At 40.9% G+C, this 25,659-nt stretch overlaps 2 protein-coding genes across 2 annotated transcripts in view; one reads left to right on the top strand and one right to left on the bottom strand.

Moving 5' to 3' along the window:
- The window catches only part of LOC132890324 (histidine-rich glycoprotein-like), a 58,709-nt gene extending 48,577 nt beyond the window's left edge, over positions 1-10,132 (bottom strand). The window contains exons 1-2 of the mRNA XM_060927136.1: positions 9,938-10,132; positions 9,427-9,633 (exon numbers count right to left, since the gene is read on the bottom strand). Of these exons, the coding sequence (XP_060783119.1) occupies positions 9,427-9,633; positions 9,938-10,132 (402 nt within the window). The remainder of the gene's footprint in view (positions 1-9,426; positions 9,634-9,937) is intronic.
- lingo2 (leucine rich repeat and Ig domain containing 2) overlaps positions 1-23,175 on the top strand; it is a 367,782-nt gene extending 344,607 nt beyond the window's left edge. Inside the window, exon 3 of the mRNA XM_060926791.1 lies at positions 21,112-23,175. Within this exon, the coding sequence (XP_060782774.1) occupies positions 21,124-22,971 (1,848 nt within the window). The 5' untranslated portion in view covers positions 21,112-21,123 and the 3' untranslated portion in view covers positions 22,972-23,175. The remainder of the gene's footprint in view (positions 1-21,111) is intronic.
- Positions 23,176-25,659: the final 2,484 nt, after the last annotated feature.

The raw sequence follows: 25,659 nt of genomic DNA, 5'->3' as shown, positions 1-25,659 counted from the left end.
CTACGTGCTTGTGTTCAGTGTGTGTGTGTGTCTGTGTGTGTGTATACACACTTTTCCGTGCCACATTAACTTGATGAATTACATTAGCCGGAGCAGTCGTGAGGAAAATAGTCTTGTGACTGTCTCACTCCAAGTCGTGGCCTTAAGGAAGCTCGGAAATGTTTGGCACATTCACAGGAAACACACACACACACGCTGCAGGAAACACACACACCAAGCTCCAAGCATTCACATTTACAGTTCACATTTTACAACTCATCACAAAAACGCCATTTTACTCCAAAATTCATCCAATCAGATGAAGCAATAATTACAGTCACAGAGGTTAGCCCCGCCCCTCGGCCTGACCTTAACGTCACATGGCTTTACGTCGGTGATGAAATCGGATCAGGATGAGGAACTCGGATCCAGATCAAACGGCTCCGACTGCATTCTGATTGGTCAGAAGGTGTTGATTAATCTTCTGACCCGCTTGGTTTCTATAGTAACAGCTCGTTCACAGGGACTCACCTTCAAGTTAATCGTAAACGCGGTGAAGTTTTCTGTCAGGAGACGATTATTTCTGGAACATCTCTAGAAGGAGTCTCCAGTGTCAGCACTGTGTATCAGTCAGAGGTGAAGCTGGAACGTTGTTTTCCGACAGGTTCAGGACAGAGGAGTTTACACTTCTTTGTGGTTTCTATGGTAACAGTGAGCTGTGATTAGTGCTTTTTATCTTCGAGAAAGTAAAGAGCGGCTGGTGAGGGAATGACTGTTTATAGCTGCTGTAATGTAAGAGATAACACGGCTTTATATTTATACTGAGTGACTTTATATTTCGGCGGCACGGTGGTGTAGTGGTTAGCGCTGTCGCCTCACAGCAAGAAGGTCCGGGTTCGAGCCCCGTGGCCGGCGAGGGCCTTTCTGTGCGGAGTTTGCATGTTCTCCCCGTGTCCGCGTGGGTTTCCTCCGGGTGCTCCGGTTTCCCCCACAGTCCAAAGACATGCAGGTTAGGTTAACTGGTGACTCTAAATTGAGCGTAGGTGTGAGTGTGAATGGTTGTCTGTGTCTATGTGTCAGCCCTGTGATGACCTGGCGACTTGTCCAGGGTGAACCCCGCCTTTTGCCCGTAGTCAGCTGGGATAGGATCCAGCCCGCCTGCGACCCTGTAGAAGGATAAAGTGGCTACAGATAATGAGATGAGATGAGATGAGACTTTATATTTCACTCTCAGGTCTGTGATCCTCACTGCGGGGCTCGTTACAGTTTCAATCAGACACGTCTAATTATAACATACTGTACACCTGAGAACTTGGACTCAGTCACACAGTGTTTCCTAAAGCTCCCTCACTTTACATAATAATAATAATAAATTTAAAAATTAAATAATACTCATAGACAAACTGTTAGAGAGAAAGAGAGATGGGGAGAGAGAGGGGAGAAGGATAGGGGGATGGGGAGAGAGAGTGAAAAGTAGAGAGAAAGAGAGAGAAGTAGATCGAGAGGGAGAGAGAAGTAGAAAGAGGGAGAGAAGTAGAGAGAGGGGTAGGGAAGTAGAAAGAGGGAGAGAAGTAGAGAGAGAGGTAGGGAAGTAGAAAGAGGGAGAGAAGTAGAGAGAGAGGTAGGGAAGTAGAAAGAGAGCAAAAAGTAGGGAAAGAGAGAGAAGTAGAAAGAGAGACAAAAGTAGAGAGAAAGTGAGAAGTAGATAGAGAGCGAAAAGTAGAGAGAGGGAGGGAGAGAGAGAGAGAGACGTAGAAAAAGAACGAAAAGTAGAGAAGTAGAGAAAGAGGGGGAGAGGGAGAGAGGGGAGGGAAGTAGAAAGAGAGCAAAAAGGAGAGAGAGAAGTAGATAGAGAGGGAGAGAGCGAGGGGGAGAGAGAGAGAAAAGTAGAGAGAGAAGTGGAGAGGGAGAGAGAGAAGTACAGTAGAGACAGAGAAGTAGAGATAAGTGGAGAGAGAGAAGTAGATAGATAGAGAGAGAGGGAAGTAGAAAGAGAGCAAGAAGTAGAGAAAAAGGGAGAGAGGGAGGGAAGTAGAAAGAGAGCAAAAAGTAGAGAGAGAGAGAGAGAGAGAGAGGCTGACAGAAAGCTACATGTGCATAAATAAATGCATTAAAAATGTATCATGTGTTTGTTCCAATGATTGATTGATTGATTGATTGATTGATTGATTGATTGATATGGGGTATAATAGTTATGAATAAAATATATATACTTTTTAAATATTGGATTCATTGTTTAAATTATAATCTTATAAAAGTCCGAACTCAACCCTTTGTGAAAGAGCAGTGTGATGAATACGTGTTTGTCACCCGCTGCACATTTAAACCCACTAAACCCGGATTTCATTAAGTACTCATCCCTCGACCCATACGAAGAAAAAAAAAGACGAACCGTTATTCGAATTAGTGAACTTAAACCTTCAGCTGTTCCTTCATCAGCGATGAGCCGTGAACTCACTGCAGCCTGACTTCTCATTCTGATGGGATTAAAAACACACCGTCACTGAACACACTGCAGGTTAATGATGCTCTCCTTCACTACTTTAACCTGCCAGTTAATTACAGCTTTCCTTCAGGGTGGCATCATTAGACGATATGAGTCTCATTAAAATAAAGCCATGATTTAATAATTTTCCCTCATAATTATGCTGATGAGAAAGCGGAGATAACTTACTTCACCTGCTAAATAAAGACATCTTTACCTGATCTGACAGGAGCGTTTATACGGCTTCTACACCACGACGTGCACAAAGTACATCTGTTCTGGAGACATCAAACCATACAGCTGTGATAACGCCTCATTACAGTCACCTATAGAGTCAGGAAACGTGCACTGTGTCACGAAGGCGTGAGAATTCAGCACTGATTTGGTTTTAGTTCGTTTCTGTTTACACTGGATACAGTTCTATTCAGTTTAAAATAAACTAGCATCGACATGATATAATTTATTCATCCATGCTGAGTATTCACACGGATACTTCACAACAAATTACAAAGTTTTTCATTTGTTTTAAGATTCACCTAATACCAGCGTTCATAAGGCTACATAAGACTTTCTGGAAAACTGATGTAACGTACACTTCACTATATCAACAGCAACACTAATGTCGAGTGACAGATTTTATGTGTAACGCTTTACCTAATGACAGTAAAGTTCTTTAGACTACAACCCCAATTCCAAAAAAGTTGGGACAAAGTACAAATTATAAATAAAAATGGAATGCAATGATGTGGAAGTTTCAAAATTCCATATTTTATTCAGAATAGAACATAGATGACATATCAAATGTTTAAACTGAGAAAATGTATCATTTAAAGAGAAAAATTAGGTGATTTTAAATTTCATGACAACAACACATCTCAAAAAAGTTGGGACAAGGCCATGTTTCCCACTGTGAGACATCCCCTTTTCTCTTTACAACAGTCTGTAAACGTCTGGGGACTGAGGAGACAAGTTGCTCAAGTTTAGGGATAGGAATGTTAACCCATTCTTGTCTAATGTAGGATTCTAGTTGCTCAACTGTCTTAGGTCTTTTTTGTCGTATCTTCCGTTTTATGATGCGCCAAATGTTTTCTATGGGTGAAAGATCTGGACTGCAGGCTGGCCAGTTCAGTACCCGGACCCTTCTTCTATGCAGCCATGATGCTGTAATTGATGCAGTATGTGGTTTGGCATTGTCATGTTGGAAAATGCAAGGCCTTCCCTGAAAGAGATGTCGTCTGGACGGGAGCATATGTTGCTCTAGAACCTGGATATACCTTTCAGCATTGATGGTGTCTTTCCAGATGTGTAAGCTGCCCATGCCACATGCACTAATGCAACCCCATACCATCAGAGATGCAGGCTTCTGAACTGAGCGCTGATAACAACTCGGGTCGTCCTTCTCCTCTTTAGTCCGAATGACACGGTGTCCCTGATTTCCATAAAGAACTTCAAATTTTGATTCGTCTGACCACAGAACAGTTTTCCACTTTGCCACAGTCCATTTTAAATGAGCCTTGGCCCAGAGAAGACGTCTGCGCCTCTGGATCGTGTTTAGATACGGCTTCTTCTTTGAACTATAGAGTTTTAGCTGGCAACGGCGGATGGCACGGTGAATTGTGTTCACAGATAATGTTCTCTGGAAATATTCCTGAGTCCATTTTGTGATTTCCAATACAGAAGCATGCCTGTATGTGATGCAGTGCCGTCTAAGGGCCCGAAGATCACGGGCACCCAGTATGGTTTTCCGGCCTTGACCCTTACGCACAGAGATTCTTCCAGATTCTCTGAATCTTTTGATGATATTATGCACTGTAGATGATGATATGTTCAAACTCTTTGCAATTTTACACTGTCGAACTCCTTTCTGATATTGCTCCACTATTTGTCAGTGCAGAATTAGGGGGATTGTTGATCCTCTTCCCATCTTTACTTCTGAGAGCCGCTGCCACTCCAAGATGCTCTTTTTATACCCAGTCATGTTAATGACCTATTGCCAATTGACCTAATGAGTTGCAATTTGCTCCTCCAGCTGTTCCTTTTTTGTACCTTTAACTTTTCCAGCCTCTTATTGCCCCTGTCCCAACTTTTTTGAGATGTGTTGCTGTCATGAAATTTCAAATGAGCCAATATTTGGCATGAAATTTCAAAATGTCTCACTTTCGACATTTGATATGTTGTCTATGTTCTATTGCGAATACAATATCAGTTTTTGAGATTTGTAAATTATTGCATTCCATTTTTATTTACAATTTGTACTTTGTCCCAACTTTTTTGGAATCGGGGTTGTACATAACAGCTTCATTAACCCTTCCAGACAACTGACATAAACCTACACAAACATTTACACCTGACATACACTCACCGGACAATTTAATAGGATCTTCTTGTTGGTTCTAAGCTCCCTGTTCTTGGCTGCAGGAGTGGAACCCAATGTGTTCTTGTGTTTTCTGTTGCATGCTGAGATGCTTTTCTGCTCACCACAGTTGTAAAGAGTGATTATATGAGTTACTATATCCTTCCTGGCAAAAAAGATCAAACCACCTCAAATCTGTCCATTTCCCTCTGACCCTCTCTTATCAACAAGGCGTTTGTTTTTTTCCACCCACAGAACTGTCGCTCACTCACTCACTCACTCACTCACTCACTCACTCACTCACTCACTCACTCGATGTTTTTTTGTTTTCCGCACCATTCTGTGTAAACTCTAGAGACTGTTGTGTGTGGAAACCCCAGGAGGAGATCAGCAGGTTCTGAAATACTCAAACCAAAAATACTCATCTGGCTCAAACCGACACCCATACCACAGTGAAAGAAAGAAAGAAAGAAAGAAAGAAAGAAAGAAAGAAAGAAAGAAAGAAAGAAAGAAAGAAAGAAAGTCACACTTCACTGTGAGATCACAATTTTCCCATTCTGATGTTTGAACATCGTGAACATTAACTGAAGCTCTTGATTTGTATCTGTGTGATTTGACCGTGATGCATCGTGCTGTTGTCGAGGGATCGGCTGATTAGAGAACTGCAGAAAACAGAACAGCAGGTGGATGTAGGGGTGTTCCTAATAAAGTGGCCAGCATGTGTAGATTCTGAGATACTAAATTGATATAGAATTTCAAAACTGATATTGCAGATTGAATTAAGTTTGGACCTTGTGACAATGAATGTGAAAACGGAGTTCAACATTTTACCTCATGACAGAGTTCATAAGGTTGCATAGCAGCTACACAAGTCATTCAGGTCTGACATAAAAAAATGACGTAAACCTGCATAAACATTTACAGTGTAATGTCATTTTTGACATAAGCATGTGTCAACAGATGATCACAGATTTTCTACTTTAATGCTTTCACTAATCAAAGGGTTCGTAATGCTACGTATTACCTACATAAGTCCTTCAAGGCAAGTGACATAAACCAGTATAAACCAGTTACACCTGGACTTTTTTTTATATCATGTCAACAGATTTTGTACTTAAAGCTAGACGGCCTTTCGATTTCATAAAATCGGTGAAATTTAGTTCCGTCTGAAATGTGGTGATTGTGATATCTGTTTATTTCTGTAATATCTCACAAAATATCAGGCCATTCTGTGGCTGGGAAGTTATTTAATTTGAGGGGATTAAAGCAAATAATGTGCATGAAATCGCTCGCTTGGCGCAGTCAAGCAGACAGAGGAAGTCCATGTGCGCATGCGCAGGTTTACCTTCTTCTTCTTCTTTTGGGTTTTACAGCAGCTGGCATCCACAGTGTTGCATTACTGCCATCTACAGGTTTCCCTTTGAGCGTGCACTGACAGTTCCATCATTCTGTCGCTAAACGAACAGCTGATCACACCGAGGTGCTCGCTGAGCGCCCATATTTATTAGTTTGGTCCTGCATTTCCTTTCCTTCGTATAGAACATAACATCTTTTCTTCTCGCTTTCTTTCCGTTACTGTAGTCGCTCTTTCACGTTTCATTCGCACACTCACGTCCTCCATTTTTCTCTCCTGTTTCAAATTTGTATCCCACAATGCCTTGCGTGAACGGGGAAAGCCCAGCACGTGATGCATGACGTAGTATCTTGAATTGGGTCATGGGGAAGCAGGAAAAAATAGCGGAGAATTTAAGGCCACATAGCCATTCGAATTCAGGAGCTTTCAGTCCACTAAACAAAAATAACTGGGTGTCGGGGAAAATTCTTTTTATGACCTACACTTGAAAAATCTGAAAGGCAGTCTAACTATAAAGCTGGAGGTAATGGAAGGGTTCATAACTTCTACAAGAGCTTTTCTGCTGACATGGACCTCCAGTCTCAATGCTTGGTAATATTCAGAAATATATAAGGATTTTATTCTGCCATTTGGAGAAAAAATATAATATATATGAGTCCATTCCAGTTTATTGTCCACGTGTCCACTCAGATACTGTGCATGTTTATTATGTCCTTTTTGCCCACACTGGGAACACCACAACGCAATAAAATTATTTACTGCACCTTCTTTTATCTACTTATCTGCCTCCTCAATCCACTGTACCTTTTATGCACATCAAATCTGCCTCATTTCTTTTCATGTCCTCAACAATAGCTCCAGTATTACGAGTTTCATGACTAACCAAGACCTATTCATTTCCTGCTTGGTTAGCAGGATGCTAAAGCCAGCGCTCTAAACTTCCATATGTGTATACTCAATTGATTTTTATTACATTTAGTAGGGCTGTCAAACGATTAAAATTTTTAATCGCGATTAATCTCAAAAAAATATTTAAACATCTGTTTAAATTGTACTCAAATACATTTCTACATCAGAGCAAACATTTGAATATATGCTCCGATGCTCCATGTCAATTATAAGGCTCATCTTCTCTATGATAGACAATATATAGGCCTAATGCACAAATATTTGGCATTCGGGTTTTGATATTAGATCTAGGCATGCAGCGTATTCTTTCCAATGTAGTCTATCAGACATCTGTTGGGCATAGGCTGTGTGCAAAATACGATTTGGAGAAATAACAGACTATATATTTTTTTCTCAACTGTAATGGCTGCAAGCTGCACTTCGAAGAGCAAAGAGGAAGTAGTTTGACTCCTGCAAGTTCATTCAAGTGAAGCAGTAGGCTATTTGGAAATCGCTAGGCTACCTACAATCTACAGGTGGAGAAAAGGGAATGTGCGCATTCCCGATCGTAGCCCACCAGATATCAACACATTTCACCCGGTAAAGTGAAATTAACTGAACTCGCACCGCATCGCATATGCAGACTGCAATTTAACTGACCATGTTGCGGATTTATTTGACAAATTGTAAGTTGTAGAGCTACGTTTTACCACAAAGTTAATGTTATAACTAGCTTTATTTTGCATGCTAGTCACCCGCGAAAATCTGCATTGTTCCTTACCAAGATGAGCCCAATTCACTGTTGTTTAAATACCCTGCGATAACGCCGTCGTTTGTTTTAATCGCGATCAAATTAAATTGCGTTAACGCACTAATAACGTGTTAACTTCGAAAGCCCTAATATTTAGTGTTATGATTTCAGTTTTAGTTGCTGAATAACTCCAGCTTCGATGTCAAGGCCTTGCTGCTGATGTTCAATAATTGACCCTTCATGGACCTCTGTGTTCTGTTCTGTTTTATTTCCAGGTAATTAATTACATCTCATTAGTGTGATTTTATCCCATTCGGTCATGGATGGATCGCTGAGTTGCCCTCAGAGCGACTTTTTTTAATTGTAGAGTAAACTCAAAATTCTCCACATTGAAGTGCTGCAGAACAACATCACAAACAAAACCAGAGAACCTTGGTGTGGAGATATGGGTTTCTCTGATTTCACAGAATGGCTTACGTTGCTTGATTGCACATGGGCCGTGTTTGTTATCTAAAGCCCAACACTAGTGAACGAAAATAGCAGCGAGGTCCAGAAAGAGCGCTAAGTCCTGTTATAATCTGACTCACAAAGCATAGAACCTGGTCAGGTCAGGAACTCCATGGTGTCCTGGGTGTATGAGGGACAAACGTAGCCTGCATGGAGAGTTTAGATGGTTGAGTGGCATTTTCGTTGGTTAACAGCACAAGAATGAGAGGAATAAGATGCAAACCATCAGCTCTGGAAGAAAGGAACCACTGACATTTAAGCGCATTGATGAAGTTCAGGTTCTGTGCTCCATTTCAGACAGCGCCACCTTATTTTTTTTCTCCTAATTTAATTCATAGATACAATTCTAAATCTTCCAAGGTTATCATGTACCAGACTTGGTGGAAGGAGGAACAGAGAACAGGGTTGGGTAATGAATAAGGTTATATGTCTTATTCACCTTTTTTTAATAAATAAAACATTATTTACTTCTTTCACATATTCTAAAAACGAACTTGATAAGCATCCAAAGCACCCCACACTGAAACCTCTCACAGATGGCTCCAATCAATACGCTCGCAAAATACAAGGCCACACTTGTAACCAGGCAACTAGAGTCCCTTAACCACAGCAGTCTGTATAACTGCATTCACAGTTAAAGATGAAACAAGATCCAGAGCTATGAGGCAAAATAACCTTTGCTTTGAATCATGTGTGCTTGTTTTCAAGAACAAGGACACAAAACGAGACATGGCATTATAACTGGCTGAAATATTTGACAGAAGATTTTATCTGAAGCAGATGAAGGTCCTGAGGCCTCACTTGCTACACAGCAGTGATGGGATTTGAGATCACAACCTTCTGATCACTTTGTACGGTACCAATGAGCTATCATCAACGTTGCACCACCTGCTGTGTTCTCTCACTCAGTATGGTTCTCTTGGCACACAGCAATGACACTACTCCAAGAGTGTGTGGTCTTCACTTCCACTTCTACTCTAGCAAGAAAGCACTCTGAATCAACTCTACACAAAGAGGGGTTCCACCAGAGGGGCAACCAAAGAATCATGTGTTGGAGGAACCATGTGGTAGAGTTACAGTGTGTTGGAGGAACTGTGTATTCAAAGAACGATGTGTTGGAGGAACTGTGTGGTAGAGCTACAGTGTGTTGGAGGAACCATGTGTTGAAGGAACTGTATGGTAGAGCTACAGTGTGTTGAAGGAACCATGTGTTGGAGGAACTGTGTGGTAGAGCTACAGTGTGTTGGAGGAACCATGTGTTGGAGGAACTGTGTGGTAGAGCTACAGTGTGTCGAAGGAACCATGTGTTGGAGGAACTGTGTATTTGAAGAACAATGTGTTAGAGGAACTGTGTGGTAGAGCTACAGTGTGTTGGAGGAACCATGTTTTGGAGGAACTGTGTGGTAGAGTTACAGTGTGTTGGAGGAACTGTGTATTTGAATAACCATGTGTTGGAAGAACTGTGTGGTAGAGCTACAGTGTGTTGGAGGAACTATGTGTTGAGGAACTGTGTGGTAGAGTTACAGTGTGTTGGAGGAACTGTGTATTCAAAGAACCATGTGTTGGAGGAACTGTGTGGTAGAGTTACAGTGTGTTGGAGGAACTGTGTATTCAAAGAACCATGTGTTGGAGGAACTGTGTGGTAGAGCTACAGTGTGTTGGAGGAACCATGTGTTGAAGGAACTGTATGGTAGAGCTACAGTGTGTTGAAGGAACCATGTGTTGGAGGAACTGTGTGGTAGAGCTACAGTGTGTTGGAGGAACCATGTGTTGGAGGAACTGTGTGGTAGAGCTACAGTGTGTTGGAGGAACCATGTGTTGGAGGAACTGTGTATTTGAAGAACGATGTGTTGGAGGAACTGTGTGGTAGAGTTAAAGTGTGTTGGAGGAACTGTGTATTTGAAGAACGATGTGTTGGAGGAACTGTGTGGTAGAGCTACAGTGTGTTGGAGGAACCATGTTTTGGAGGAACTGTGTGGTAGAGTTAAAGTGTGTTGGAGGAACTGTGTATTTGAAGAACCATGTGTTGGAAGAACTGTGTGGTAGAGCTACAGTGTGTTGGAGGAACCATATATTGAAGGAACTGTGTATTTGAAGAACGATGTGTTAGAGGAACTGTGTGGTAGAGCTACAGTGTGTTGGAGGAACCATGTTTTGGAGGAACTGTGTGGTAGAGTTACAGTGTGTTGGAGGAACTGTGTATTTGAAGAACCATGTGTTGGAAGAACTGTGTGGTAGAGCTACAGTGTGTTGGAGGAACTATGTGTTGAGGAACTGTGTGGTAGAGTTACAGTGTGTTGGAGGAACTGTGTATTCAAAGAACCATGTGTTGGAGGAACTGTGTGGTAGAGTTACAGTGTGTTGGAGGAACTGTGTATTCAAAGAACCATGTGTTGGAGGAACTGTGTGGTAGAGCTACAGTGTGTTGGAGGAACCATGTGTTGAAGGAACTGTATGGTAGAGCTACAGTGTATTGAAGGAACCATGTGTTGGAGGAACTGTGTGGTAGAGCTACAGTGTGTTGGAGGAACCATGTGTTGGAGGAACTGTGTGGTAGAGCTACAGTGTGTTGGAGGAACCATGTGTTGGAGGAACTGTGTGGTAGAGTATAAGTGTGTTGGAGGAACTGTGTATTTGAAGAACGATGTGTTGGAGGAACTGTGTGGTAGAGCTACAGTGTGTTGGAGGAACCATGTGTTGGAGGAACTGTGTATTTGAAGAACGATGTGTTGGAGGAACTGTGTGGTAGAGTTAAAGTGTGTTGGAGGAACTGTGTATTTGAAGAACAATGTGTTGGAGGAACTGTGTGGTAGAGCTACAGTGTGTTGGAGGAACCATGTTTTGGAGGAACTGTGTGGTAGAGTTAAAGTGTGTTGGAGGAACTGTGTATTTGAAGAACCATGTGTTGGAAGAACTGTGTGGTAGAGCTACAGTGTGTTGGAGGAACCATGTATTGAAGGAACTGTGTATTTGAAGAACGATGTGTTAGAGGAACTGTGTGGTAGAGCTACAGTGTGTTGGAGGAACCATGTTTTGGAGGAACTGTGTGGTAGAGTTACAGTGTGTTGGAGGAACTGTGTATTTGAAGAACCATGTGTTGGAGGACCTGTGTGGTAGAGTTTCAGTGTGTTGGAGGAACTGTGTATTCAAAGAACCATGTGTTGGAGGAACTGTGTGGTAGAGCTACAGTGTGTTGGAGGAACCATGTTTTGGAGGAACTGTGTGGTAGAGTTACAGTGTGTTGGAGGAACCATGTGTTGGAAGAACTGTGTGGTAGAGCTACAGTGTGTTGGAGGAACCATGTGTTGGAGGACCTGTGTGGTAGAGTTTCAGTGTGTTGGAGGAACTGTGTATTCAAAGAACCATGTGTTGGAGGAACTGTGTGGTAGAATGACTGTGTTGAATGACCCATGTTTTAAAGTATTTGTGACTTGGAAGAACTGTGTTAAAAGTATCTGTGTTTTGGAGGAACCATGCTTTGGAACAACTATATGGTAGAGTTACAGTGTGTTGGAGGAACCATCTGTTAAGTGATCTGTGTTTTGGAGAACTACATGTTAGAGGAGCCATGCCTTGGAGGAACTATGTGGAGGAACTATGAGTGTCGGAGGTACTATGTGGTAAAGTTACAGTGTGTTGGAGGAATTATGTTGGAGGAAGCATGTGTTGGAAGAACCATGCATTGGAGGAACTGCGTGGTAGAGTTAGTGTGTTGAATGATCTGTGTGTTGGAGGACCCACGTGTTAAAGTATGTGTGACTTAGAGGAACCATGCTTTGGAGTAACTATATGGTAGAGTTACAGTGTGTTGGAGGAACGTCTCTGAAATGATCTTTGTTTTGAAGAACTATATGTTAGAGGAACTCTGTGGAGGAACTGTGTGGAGGAGGTACTATGTGGTAGAGTTACAGTGTGCTGAAGGAACCATATGTTGTCAGAACCATGTGGTGGAAGAATAAATTAGCAACTCTACATTTACACCATCACCTTTATAATATGTACACATAATAAAACAGTGCATTAGTGTGTGTGTGTGTGTGTGTGTGTGTGTGTGTAAAGGAGCCTGGGCTATATTCATGATTAGCATTAGATTTAGTGACACATGTAATAATGTGAGTCGCCACAGAGTCATGGCAGGAAGTTTCATGAGGAAAAAGAAGGTTTTTTTCAGCTTTACTGCTGATTACTGCATATTGCTGCATGGATTTCCTTGAACCCAGATGACCTCACTTTCACTAGCATCACTAGCATGACAAGACAATCATGAAACCTCCTCAATCGTGACATTTCTGTGATGTGCATTTTCTCCGCACTTTGAGTCCAAAGGAAAGAAAAGAAGCGTCTCGAGCACGCCGCGCTGTTCACGTGACCCTTGAGACAAAAGTGCATGGCTCCTTTGTAAAATATTATACTGTAAAATAAGACAGCTATCTCTTACATCGCTGTGTTATTGCCTTGTTTTTATTTCCTCTTTTAATTCAGCAGTAAGAGGCATGAACTATTAAATGGAGTGGAATAATAAATATTTATCATGAAGCTGTGCGAGTGTATCTGAGACTATAACTAGGATTATTGTGCTTGAGTATTATTACACATTATTATTATTTTATATCTACAGACCAAAGGCTTCTCCTTCCACACACTACACTTCATACACCGATACGGAGATATTCCATAGAATACAAATAAAAATATGAAAACAACATTGCTCCTTTACTGAGTGTTCATGTTTTAAGTGCTAATTACAAACACAGTAAGACTCTGTGATTGCAGTCAAACACTCTGTGTCGTACTGTTGTAGGAAAATAATCATCAACAGGATGGAATGCTGAAGCAGAGTTCCTGTTACCATCCTGGATATTTTCCTACAATGAAAATTACAATTTGTTTTGAATGACATTAGGAGTGATGCATGTTTCATGTCATGGAACATTCAAGAAACAAGTTAGCTTCTGTTCTTATTACATTATAGCAGCTATAAACAGTAGTTTCCCTCACCAGCTTCTTTTTTCCCCCCAGTATTGCATGGCCTTAGCTCATTTGCTCAGCAATCAGTCATGAGGAAAATATTCTGCTCACTCAGACAAACCTAGCATTTAGTTTGCAAGTCAGCAAATGGTTAATAAACTTCTTCGGAAGTAATTCTAAGTCATGAAAAAGAAAACATAACTAGCTTGCTACGTAACATAAGAGATGTGTGTTGGGGGGGGTTGATTGCCTTGCAATGCAAAAAAAAAAGATGAGTGCAGCTCATGATGGAGGGGTGAGTTGGTCTGAGCTATGAAATGAAGTTGGGTGTCTCTGATGAAGCAGGAAGACTTTGATTCTAAAACTCCATTCATTTCAATGGGAAAAAGAAACGACAGCAAAACGAGAGAACAAGTGCATTTTTCCAAAAGCTGTAATAATAATAATAATAAAAACACTATTCAGGGACAGGATGGACGAGTTGACATTGGTTTGGGCCATGATTTCTAAAACTGCAGGAGAAGCACTACTAAAAAAAAAAAAAAGTGGTGTGATATCACAATAGTGTGATTTGAACAAGCTAATTTAGAAAACTATCTAGCTAATTTAACAAGCTAATTTAAAAAAAAAACTTAACTATCTAGCTAATCTAACAAGCTAATTTACAAAACTCCTGAGCTAATCTGCCAAGCTAATTTACAAAACTTAACCAGTTTGCTAATTTACTGTATACTCAAAGCTACATAACAGACCTTAACTTATAGACCAGAATGTAACAGAATTCTTTTGCACTGATGGATAATTTTAAAGTCTGAGATTTTTGGTTTCCAGGGGAGGCTCATGTCACATCTCATTCTGTATGAATGGAGTAACTTTTAACATATTATTGATCAGAATGGCTATTAAGGGCAGCATTAGCAAAAGTAGCAATGAGATTTACCTCCAGCACATTCAAAATTGCTCTGACTCCACCCCCAGCTTACAGAACCAATCAAATATGAAATACTGTATAATGCTTCAATCAGAATCCATTTCCATAAAGGAAACTCTAGGACTACTGCACTTTAGCGGGCCCTAACCCTAACCCTAACCCAGACAAACACCAGTTTTGATGACTTCGATATATAATAGAACAAGGAATTGCTCTAGATATTGTTGTTTGAGGTACTGGTATTGGTATTAGTACTGATATTATCAATACCTAATACCTAAATAAAGTATTAGGTATTGATAATACGGGAGCTGCCGCCCCCGAACCCCTGCTTAAATTTGCTCAAACGCCGATAGGCTCAGTAAGTGTAAACAATATGGCAGAATTGCATCTGCTAAAGTATAGACCCTTTTCAGTCACGTGACCTTCGTAAACGCGACTGCCATTTTGGACATGTAGTGGACTTCGGCTCAAATCGGTTTGAATGCGAGGAAGGCGACAAACATAAAAGAAAAAGGAGCGAGATGCAGAAAACTGTATTTACTAGTTTACTGTAATTATGATCTAGCAGCTATTTACACCGGATCCAGTGTAAATAGCTGCCGGAGCCAACGTCCGAGGTTCCGGAGCGAGCGCGCTGGCTCCGGCCGGGCCGCGAGCGAGCGCGCTCCGGAACCTCGGACGTTGGCTCCGGCAGCTATTTACACTGGATCCGGTGTAAATAGCTGCTAGATCATAATTACAGTAAACTAGAATGGAATGTTAACAGCAATGTAATGCCTTTTCTGGCTAGTTTTATTCGTCTTACCTCCAACAAAGTGGTCACTACACAAGCGTTGGTATGCCGCTATCCATCTTCTCCGTCGGTCAGCATCTACCGGGATCCGATAAAATGATAACCCTTGCCTTGTTTGTTGATGGTTACTACATCCAGGTGCACAACAACATAGTGGCATGATGGAAGTCTTGCTGAAAATAAACACTTTCTTTGCTGCCGTTCCTCAGTGTTGGCTGTGGTAAACTACTGGTAGTACATGTCCAAAATGGCGGCCGCGTTTGTCGTGACGTCACGTGAAAAGGGTCCATAACTAACTAGCCAAAACTCCAGCGAGCATACTCTGAAGGTCATAATTAAAATATCAGGATGAAAAAGTTTGGGTTTTTTTTCTCCTTTAAATTTACTCAAGTAAGAGTTTGAGTATTCAGTTTTAATCTTCTGAAAGAGTAACAAAGTCCAACTCCGTAAGTATTTTCCACTCGTCCTCATGTTACAATCTAAACACAGTTCAGTTTAAAAGTTTAAACGTGTTTTTACTTTCAAAATGGAGACAAAACAACAACCTTCACTCCATCATCCAAACAGGTGCTGCTTCCAGATGTGTGTGTATCGACCTTGGATCACATCTGGAGCTTCAAATGCAACTCTTTCCTGAGATCACTGCAGATAGCAACGGTTGCTAAGCAGTGATTAGAGGGCAGGGCTTGAAACGAGTTGACAAATTAAGCATAAAAGATTAATCTATGCGCATGACCATTTTTCTTATTGTGACAAAAATGTCACAGTGTGACATCAGTGAATATTTTGAGGTTACAGTACCTTGCAAAAGTATTCATCCCCCTTGGTGTTTGTCCTGTTTTGTCACAATACAAGCTGTGTGTGTGTGTGCGTGTGTTCACTGCTTCAGATGGGTTAAATGCAGAGGATGAATATCACTGTGCTTGAAGTGTGCATGTGACAAATAAAGGTTTCTTCTTTTCTGGCCACTCTTCCATAAAGCCCCGCCCACTCTGTGGAGTGTATGGTGTAAAGTTGTCCTGTGGACAGATACTCCCATCTCCGCTGTGGATCTTTGCAGCTCCTTCAGTGTTATCTTTGGTGTCTTTGTTGCATCTCTGATTAATGCCCTCTTTGCCCGGTCTGTGAGTTTTGGTGGGCGGGGCCTTCTCTGGTCAGGTTTGTAGTGCTGTCATATTCTTTCCATTTTGCTATAATGGATTTAATGGAGCTCCGTGGGATATTCAAAGTTTGGGATATTTTTTATAACCCAACCCTGATCTATACTTCTCCACAGCTTTATCTCTGACCTGTTTGGAGGCTCCTTGGTTCTCATGTTTCTTGCTTAGTAGTGTTGCAGAGCCAAGGTCCTTCCAGAACAGGTTGAGTTGTGCAGACATCATGTGACTGATCATGTGACACTTTGATTGCACACAGGTGGATCTTAATCAACTAATTATGTGACTTATGAAGTGAATTGGTTGGACCAGCTCTTATTTAGGGGTTTCATACGAAAGGGGGTGAATACTTATGCACACTCCAGATTTTATCTTAATTATTGTTTGTGTCACAAAAAAAAACCCCAACAATTTTCACCTTTAAAGTGGTCGGCATGTTGTGTAAATCAAATGGTGCTAACCCTCCAAAAGTCCATTTTAATTTGAGCTTGTAATGCAACAAAACAGGACAAACACCAAGGGGGATGAATACTTTTGCAAGACACTGTGGAAACATGATGTGACATATACAGTGGTGCTTGAAAGTTTGTGAACCCTTTAGAATTTTCTATATTTCTGCATAAATATGACCTAAAACATCATCAGATTTTCACACAAGTCCTAAAAGTAGATAAAGAGAACCCAGTTAAACAAATGAGACAAAATATGATACTTGCTCATTTATTTACTGAGGAAAATGATCCAATATTACATATCTGTGAGTGGCAAAAGTATGTGAACCTCTAGGATTAGCAGTTAATTTGAAGGTGAAATTAGAGTCAGGTGTTTTCAATCAATGGGATGACAATCAGGTGTGAGTGGGCACCCTGTTTTATTTAAAGAACAGGGATCTATCAAAGTCTGATCTTCACAACACATGTTTGTGGAAGTGTATCATGACACGAACAAAGGAGATTTCTGAAGACCTCAGACAAAGCGTTGTTGATGCTCATCAGGCTGGAAAAGGTTGCAAAACCATCTCTAGAGAGTTTGGACTCCAGCAATCCACAGTCAGACAGATTGTGTACAAATGGAGGAAATTCAAGACCATTGTTACCCTCCCCAGGAGTGGTCAACCAACAAAGATCACTCCAAGAGCAAGGCGTGTAATAGTCGGCAAGGTCACAGAGGACCCCAGGGTAACTTCTAAGCAACTGATTGCCTCTCTCTCACACTGGCTAATGTTAATGTTCATGAGTCCACCATCAGGAGAACACTGAACAACAATGGTGTGCATGGCAGGGTTGCAAGGAGAAAGCCACTGCTCTCCAAAAAGAACATTGCTGCTCATCTGCAGTTTGCTAAAGATCACGTGGACAAGCCAGAAGGCTATTGGAAAAATGCTTTATGGACAGATGAGACCAAAATAGAACTTTTTGGTTTAAATGAGAAGCGTTATGTTTGGAGAAAGGAAAACACTGCATTCCAGCATAAGAACCTTATCCCATCTGTGAAACATGGTGGTGGTAGTATCATGGTTTGGGCCTGTTTTGCTGCATCTGGGCCAGGACAATTTGCTATCATTGATGGAACAATGAATTCTGAATTATACCAATTAATTCTAAAGGAAAATGCCAGGACATCTGTCCATGAACTGAATCTTGAGAGAAGGTGGGTCATGCAGCAAGACAACGACCCTAAGCACACAAGTCGTTCTACCAAAGAATGGTTAAAGAAGAATAAAGTTAATGTTTTGGAACGGCCAAGTCAAAGTCCTGACCTTAATCCAATGGAAATGTTGTGGAAGGACCTGAAGCGAACAGTTCATGTGAGGAAACCCACCAACATCCCAGAGTTGAAGCTGTTCTGTACGGAGGAACGGGCTAAAATTCCTCCAAGCCGGTGTGCAGGACTGATCAACAGTTACCGCAAATGTTTAGTTGCAGTTATTGCTGCACAAGGGGGTCACACCAGATACTGAAAGCAAAGGTTCACATACTTTTGCCACTCACAGATATGTAAGTTCACAAACTTTCAAGCACCACTGTATGTCATGACAATATTGTCGTAACTGACTTTATATCATTCTGTTCAAGAAATGTAGCCAAAGCTGATTAAATTTAACATTAAACATGTTATTAAACTTAAGCTTTAGAATTGTTGAATGGACCAAAACTCACCTTTAGTAACAAAAACCAATATTTTAAAATTAGCTTGTTCAGCCACGTGCTAACTAGCTACACCACCATTTTGGAAATGATGCCATGGCAACACAAATTCACACAATGTCACATGACTACATCACTACACCAGGATGTTCAGTATATGTCACTTAGGGACTTCATGAGTTAAAGTCAAGGATAAAGCTGTATAAGGAACTTTCTAGAACATTTAAAGAGTGTGTGACACCTGTGTCATCGTGGATTCTTATGGGTTAATGTTACACGATGCCCTATGTTACTTACGTTCCAGCAGCTATAGCCAGTTGTTACCTCACCAGCCAAGACGCACAGTTTCCTGTGTAAAATTAAACCTAGCGCCTTGCCGTATGTTATGATTTACCCGTGCAGACTGTCCTAAATTAACCATGTTGCTCCAGTGCAAAAACTAATGAACGAAGCACTGGCAGATGGATTTCCTTCCGTTGGATCTTCACTACACAGGAGTCAAAATAAATCCTGCTTGAATTAAATTAGTTGCTGCAGAAGGTTTGGTGCTTTCATTCATCTGTATTCTGAAGGAATGAGTTTGCGTGAAAAATCCATTGCTGTACAGAACTGTGTGCGTGGGGGGGTGCAGCCTCAGTGATATGAACCTCCTTTATCCTCATTCTTCCAACTGTTTTCGTTGAAATTTTCTAATCAAATTAAGGAATATTCATCTTCATTGTGCGAGATGTTTAAAGGTACGCTAATATTACGCACTGTAGTAAGTTCTCCTCGCATCCCAATGTGAGTTTTAATAAAATATCTGCTCTGAGGATGAGCTCTGTTCTCTGTGGAGGAAAAGAATACAATATGTGGAGCACCGACGCCTAACTGTCAGACTTGCCAATCATTTTACCTGTCAGTTTAGAAAGCTCCGCCTCCTGTGCAAGCATTCAGGTGAACTTGGAGGCATAGATTTTGATGAAGTTCTCTCGTGCTGGGATATTTTTGAGTTTCAGCTTCATAAAATCACTAGATATAACATTAGCAGTTCCACTTATGCAATGTAAGTAATTCAAAAGGAAATAGGAACATGAAAAAAAAATTGCAATTTCTAATAACAGTAAAAAAAAAAGTATGACATCATTCAATAAAAATGGAATCGTTGGTCAATTGCAGTGGTATGAAAGGATCAAAGAGTCAAGATGTGATGTTATCGGAAAATAATCAGGAACAGTAACTCTGCTTCATTGCTTCATCACAGCATCCTGTTATTGATTATTTTACTATAACAGCACCGCGCACTGAGCTTTTCATGGAATACATCAATATTTAACCAGTGAAAACAGCCCTAACATGTCCAACTCCAGAGCAACAGGCTGTACTGTGTTCAATTTAGAAATAGCTCCAAGTTATAAGATTTTAATAGAGCTTTATTAAAAGTACAGACATGAGACGGAAGTTATTTTCATCAAATTATTGTTTCCTTACAAGCTCTTACAGCTTATATAATCTTTTATTAATCTTGTGCCAAAAGAACTCCCCATGACTCAAGCTATGATTTCCCAGGTGCTGAGAAACAGCCAATGAGAATCCATCCATCCATCCATCCTCTATACCACTTATCCTTCAGGGTCAAGGGAGAAGCTAGAGCCAATACCAGTTGACTTTGGGTGAAAGGCAGAGTACATCCTGGGCAGGTCACTAATCTGCCAATGAGAATCCAAGATTAAATCAAATTCATCTGCTGTTATGCGCAGCAGATCCCTGAATCCGGTTTACTGCCCCTCTATTAGCACAGGATGTTGAGTGCAAAAAAATAGCACAATAATAACACTAATACAATAAGTTATTTGGTATGTTAGAATCAAACCATTGTTGGGAATAGCAAAAATAAAAACAAACACTCGGTAATCCTTGGCGATGCACAAGATACCCCCAGTTATCTATGCAGAACAGACGACCTTTGCTGCTCACATCTCCCCAACTGATCTTTCCTCTATTTCTTTTCTCATATATCCCTTTTTCTTGTTTCTGTACAAGACAGCACAGATAGACAGCTCTCATTTTTATTTCCTTCAGAATGCAGGATTCAGGATTCACCAGAGATCTCTCCTGGTGGGGTTGATTGTGTAGTGTGTGATCCTTGTCTGTGAAACATCCACAAAAACCACAAATGACCACATTGTAAGCAATAACATTGTGTAGTATGAACATTCCAGCAATTTGGAGATCTTGAAAGTCATGTAGTGTTCACTTGACAGGAGAAAGTTTGAGTGTCTAATGACCTGATGTCCTGCAGTGATTCAAGGAAAGTGATATTACAGGGAGGGATATTAAATTGCCATCACTCTGTGAGATGAAGGAATTGGAATTAGATCTAGGCATGCCGATGTCTGAGTGCACAAATTCCCATATTCATGAATTCTGAACAGACTGAAAAAAAAATCCCATAGTTGTGAATTCATGCAGAAACATGAATCATACCACGTACACAACAGAGTGACCCTACGGGCAAGATCTGAGGCTGTTCAATTGTGTTTGCCTGAACTCGGTCCTCTGTGGAAGTGCAAGATGCTTAAATTGGGTTGGATGAAGATGCATCTGGAGCTGCACCACCTGGGTCTTGATGTAATAGAGATAACAGTTTTTCTTTGTTTTCGCAGCCAGCAGTTTAGCACAAAGACGTAGCAGGTTTTAAAAGAAAGGTTGTTGATTATTTGCAGAAAATCTTGATGTTATACTTTTATTTGATGTCCATTATTGCATTTTCTGTGCACTAATCTGATTATTTTGATTCTCTTTTCCTTATGTAGAGCCGTGACAGAATGGTGGACTGCCTGAGTCGAGTCATGTTGCACACAGCTATATCTTGCTGGCAGCCATTGCTGGGACTGGCCCTGGTGGCTGTCTTCTTAGGCTCTGCCCTTGCCTGTCCTTCTCGCTGTGAGTGTTCTGCCCAGAGTCGCGCCGTCATCTGCCATCGGAAACGTTACCCAGCTATACCAGATGGCATTCCCATTGAAACACGTATCCTGGACCTTAGCAAGAACCGCATCCAGGCCATCAATCCAGATGACTTCTCTGTCTACCCACATATTGAAGAGCTGGACCTGAGTGGCAATGTCATTGCCTATGTAGAACCAGGTGCTTTCAACTTACTCTCTAGTTTACACTCGCTCAGTTTGAAGAGCAATCGCATCAAGCTCCTGTCACTGGGCGTATTCACTGGGCTTTTGAACCTCACCACACTCGACATTAGCGACAATAAGATTGTCATCCTTGTTGATTACATGTTCCAGGATTTGCATAATCTCAAGTCATTAGATGTAGGAGACAATGAGCTGGTGTATATCTCGCACCGAGCGTTCAATGGCCTGATTTCACTGGAGAGTCTAACACTGGAGCGCTGTAACCTGACCATGGTGCCGACAGATGCCCTGTCCCACCTTCACAACCTGGTGAGCTTGCACATGCGCTACCTCAGCATCAGCACCCTCCAACCTTACTCCTTCAAGAAACTATTCCACCTGCGCCACCTGGATATTGACAACTGGCCTTCACTTGATACTTTCCCAGCCAACACTTTGCATGGCCTCAACCTCACCACCCTTTCTGTTACCAACACCAATCTATCCACATTCCCCTACCAAGCCCTGCGCCACATGCCTTACCTCACACACCTGAACCTGTCCCACAGCCACATCCGCACTGTGGAAGGAGGTCTGCTGCAGGATCTGGTGCGTCTCCGTGAGCTGAGATTAGCAGCATCCCAGTTGGTATCTGTGGAACCCTATGCTTTCCAGGGTCTACGTTGGCTCAGACTTCTTGACGTGTCCCATAACAGGCTGGACACTTTGGAGAAGGGTGTATTCCATGCTCCAGAGTCCCTAGAAGTGTTACTTATCCACGATAATCCACTTGTGTGTGACTGTCGGCTCATGTGGCTGCTGCAGAAGGGGAACACAATCTCATTTGGAGAAGAGCAACCTGAATGCAGTACTCCTGAGGGAATCCGGGGGCGCCCTTTCAAGGAGTTCAAGGACACCCTGTTGTCCTACTATGTGACCTGCACCAAGCCCAAGATCCGAGAGAATCGGACACAGCTGGTGTCTGTAGAGGAAGGGCAACCTGCCCAACTACACTGCAGTGCTGAGGGGACTCCTCGCCCCAGCATTTCTTGGGTCACACCACGCCGGAGACATCTAACCAACAGAAGTCATGGAAGAGTAATGGTGCACAACAATGGCTCACTCTATATCAAGGCAGTGGAGCTTCAAGATGGTGGCGTGTATGTGTGTGTGGCCTCCAACACAGCTGGAAATGACACACTCATGGTGTCCTTGGCCGTCAAGAGTCTGGGCTCGCTCTATGCTAATAGGACCCAGTACATCATAGATACTAATAGTACTACTGCCAACAGCACCAATTCCCCCAGCACAACCTTTGGCCTGGACCTAAAGACCATCCTGGTTTCTACAGCCATGGGTTGTTTCACATTCCTTGGAGTCGTTCTGTTCTGTTTTCTGCTCCTGTTTGTATGGAGTAGGGGCAAAGGAAAGCACAAAAACAACATTGATATAGAGTACGTACCACGCTCCAAGTCAAACGGGGCCTCGCCTGAGGAAGCAGAACAGACCTCTGGCCCTCGACGCTTTAACATGAAAATGATTTAAGTGGATTTAATGGGATACCAATGGGAATTTATGCACACAGACCCATTGATGGGACCGTCCATGTCCGGATGTACACGTGCCCTTGACACAACACTCATGCGGATGTTTTCCTGAACTTTAATGGGAGGAAAATGTGTGAAAGTATGTGTCAATTATGAACTATTTTCAATTTATATGAATCCCTCTTAGTAAGAGGATGCATTCAGAGACACTTTTAAAAAGAATTGTGTACAGGACAGATTTGTAAAATTCAAGTATTACCCTTATTTGTTGGCTCGCAAAATTTGGCCATCTCACTTCTACAACCTGGTGAACCATAAAACTGTTTCCCTTCTCCACTGCACCACATATATGTACGTAATACTTAATTATGTATGTGTATGTTAACATGTAAGTCACTTTCCATTATTTTCAATATTCACAAGATGCAATGTCAGCCAATTTTGCCATTCCACTCGCTGTTGGAGAACCCATGGCCCACTCCAGAAACTGTTTGTGAACCGAAGGACAAAGGGCTTGGGTGGCTTTCAAACGTTAACCCGAAGAATGTGTGTGCTGTTGATCTAACCCCAAATTATACAGTAATACTATATTTGTTTATAATATTGAAAAATGTTAAAAATATATAGAAGACATTAAAAGAACACTGATTTCAAACTGCATAATACAAGGTGAATAAGTGAATATTTCAAAATAATTTCAAAACGTACACTGAGTTGCCTTTTTATTAGTGACTACGTTGCTATATCTAATAAATTCACACCTCAGTGTATAAACGCAGTATATACACACACTGAGTTGCCCATTTATTAGATGTCCAGGAACTAAAAAAAAAACTGCCGACTCAGTGTAGCGACTTTTTAATCGACATTTTTGCATTCATTTATGTTTGTACATGGACACGGATTTCTGTCCTAATTTTGTCTTTCTTTTGATCTTAAATGCTAACCTGATGACAAAGTCCATGTCCTCATCCACAATGTAATCATCTGAATTGTTTTTTTTTAACTTTTTTTTTTAATTATTATTTTTGTCCCCAATTAACAAAATTTGGGCTTTGTCGTGGTAGTTTCTCATTTTGTTGTTGAATCATTTAGATTGTAAAGAGTGAAAAAGAAAAAAAAGAAGAAAAATTATGTGTATGTGAAATAAAGAATACTGATTTGTATTTTGAGGTTTCATTAATATGTCTATTTTATTAATTAATACTGTCCTATTTATTCTATCCACATTCACTGGACATGAGCAATCGCACATTCTGATTGGCTACTCTACTACTAGGCTATCAGCTCATATACCGTGAGTAGAGAAAACCAAAATGGTGGAGTGTGTTGCTGAAGCAACTGAGGACAAAATAAAAACTCTACTCAAAAACAAACCAAAAAAAAAAATTATCAAGTATTTAAAAGAAACAGAAATAACTAAAAGAATATAGTTAATTTTTTCCTCCCAATATCGCTTTTTCCACACTCCAGCCCAGTCGGTGGCAGTAATGCTCCTTTAAGTTGGTTTGCCAACCGCCAAAAAAAAACCTAAAGAAGAAGAAGAAAACCCCCCAAAAATAGAACAAAGCAACAAAATATGGAATAAAAGTATTTGATGGTAAGAACGTAAATTCTTTTTATTTTTCAAGCATTATTATTATCATTGCATTTTTAAAAAATTGCTCCTGTCATTTCGCCGGTTTGTTTACATTCTAAGTGGAAATTATTTTGTCGGATGTTTTGTATAAAGTTTTTATTTATCAAATTTGCAAAAAAAATGCTCTGTTTCTCAAAATCCAGTGATTGTGGAGAGAATAAAACAGCTATTCCACTCGATCTCAGTGCTATGTGCCTCGTCAGCTATCAGTCATGTTCAACTGGATTTCGTAGAATAACTGTTAAATATACAATAGATACGGAAGAACTTTTCTAGAATGATATCAGGATAAAATAGGGAAAATACATCTGTATTTACTGTGCTCTTTTTTCTAAATTGTACAGTAATTAAATAAAATAAAACCCACATTCATTTATAATATAAAAGCCAAATATCATTAAAAGGCACAAAATCAAATGATTCATATTCTGACAAGATGTCATGATCATGATGTATTTTTGTTTTTTTTTTCCATTATTATTACACATCTTGCATCCTAATTTATTTATTTACATTTTTTATGATGTACCAAGAATCTTTTTAAAGTTTTGTTCAGGGATATCATAGCAATAACTCATCAGATCTGGTTAAAATCAAAAAGAAGTTCAGCTAATGAGGCTAATGCTAGACTTATTAATTGAATTGTGAACCAAAATAGCGAGTTAGTCTCCATGGACACATTAATACTCACAAGAAAAAAAAAAGGGGGGGGGGGTGTTTGGAGAATGTTTAAACTGTCTGTAGTTTGCCCTGACCGTAATCTCAACCTGCTGAAATGAGAAAAAAAAATCTTCACAGGCATTGTATTCCAGGCAGCACTCTTCAGGAAGTGGCTGTTATCGGAAGAAGGATCTCGTGAAAAGCTGTTAACCTTCTGACATCAGTGAAATGAGCAGGTTGGATATCAGAGACACTACAAATACAGGATCCAAGAACATTTGCCAAGTGTTATCAATGCTACAGTTGCAAAAGAATCTTTAAAAATGCATGAGAGCTTCTTCGTCTCTTCCTCTTCTTCTGGCTGTTACCTTTAGCGGTCACCACAGC

The sequence above is a fragment of the Neoarius graeffei genome, chromosome 8 (genome assembly GCF_027579695.1).
Source record: "Neoarius graeffei isolate fNeoGra1 chromosome 8, fNeoGra1.pri, whole genome shotgun sequence".
Classification (NCBI taxonomy): Eukaryota; Metazoa; Chordata; class Actinopteri; order Siluriformes; family Ariidae; genus Neoarius; species Neoarius graeffei.
The sequence above is the reverse complement of the archived record's forward strand: the minus strand, read 5'-3'. Positions and strand labels throughout refer to the sequence as shown.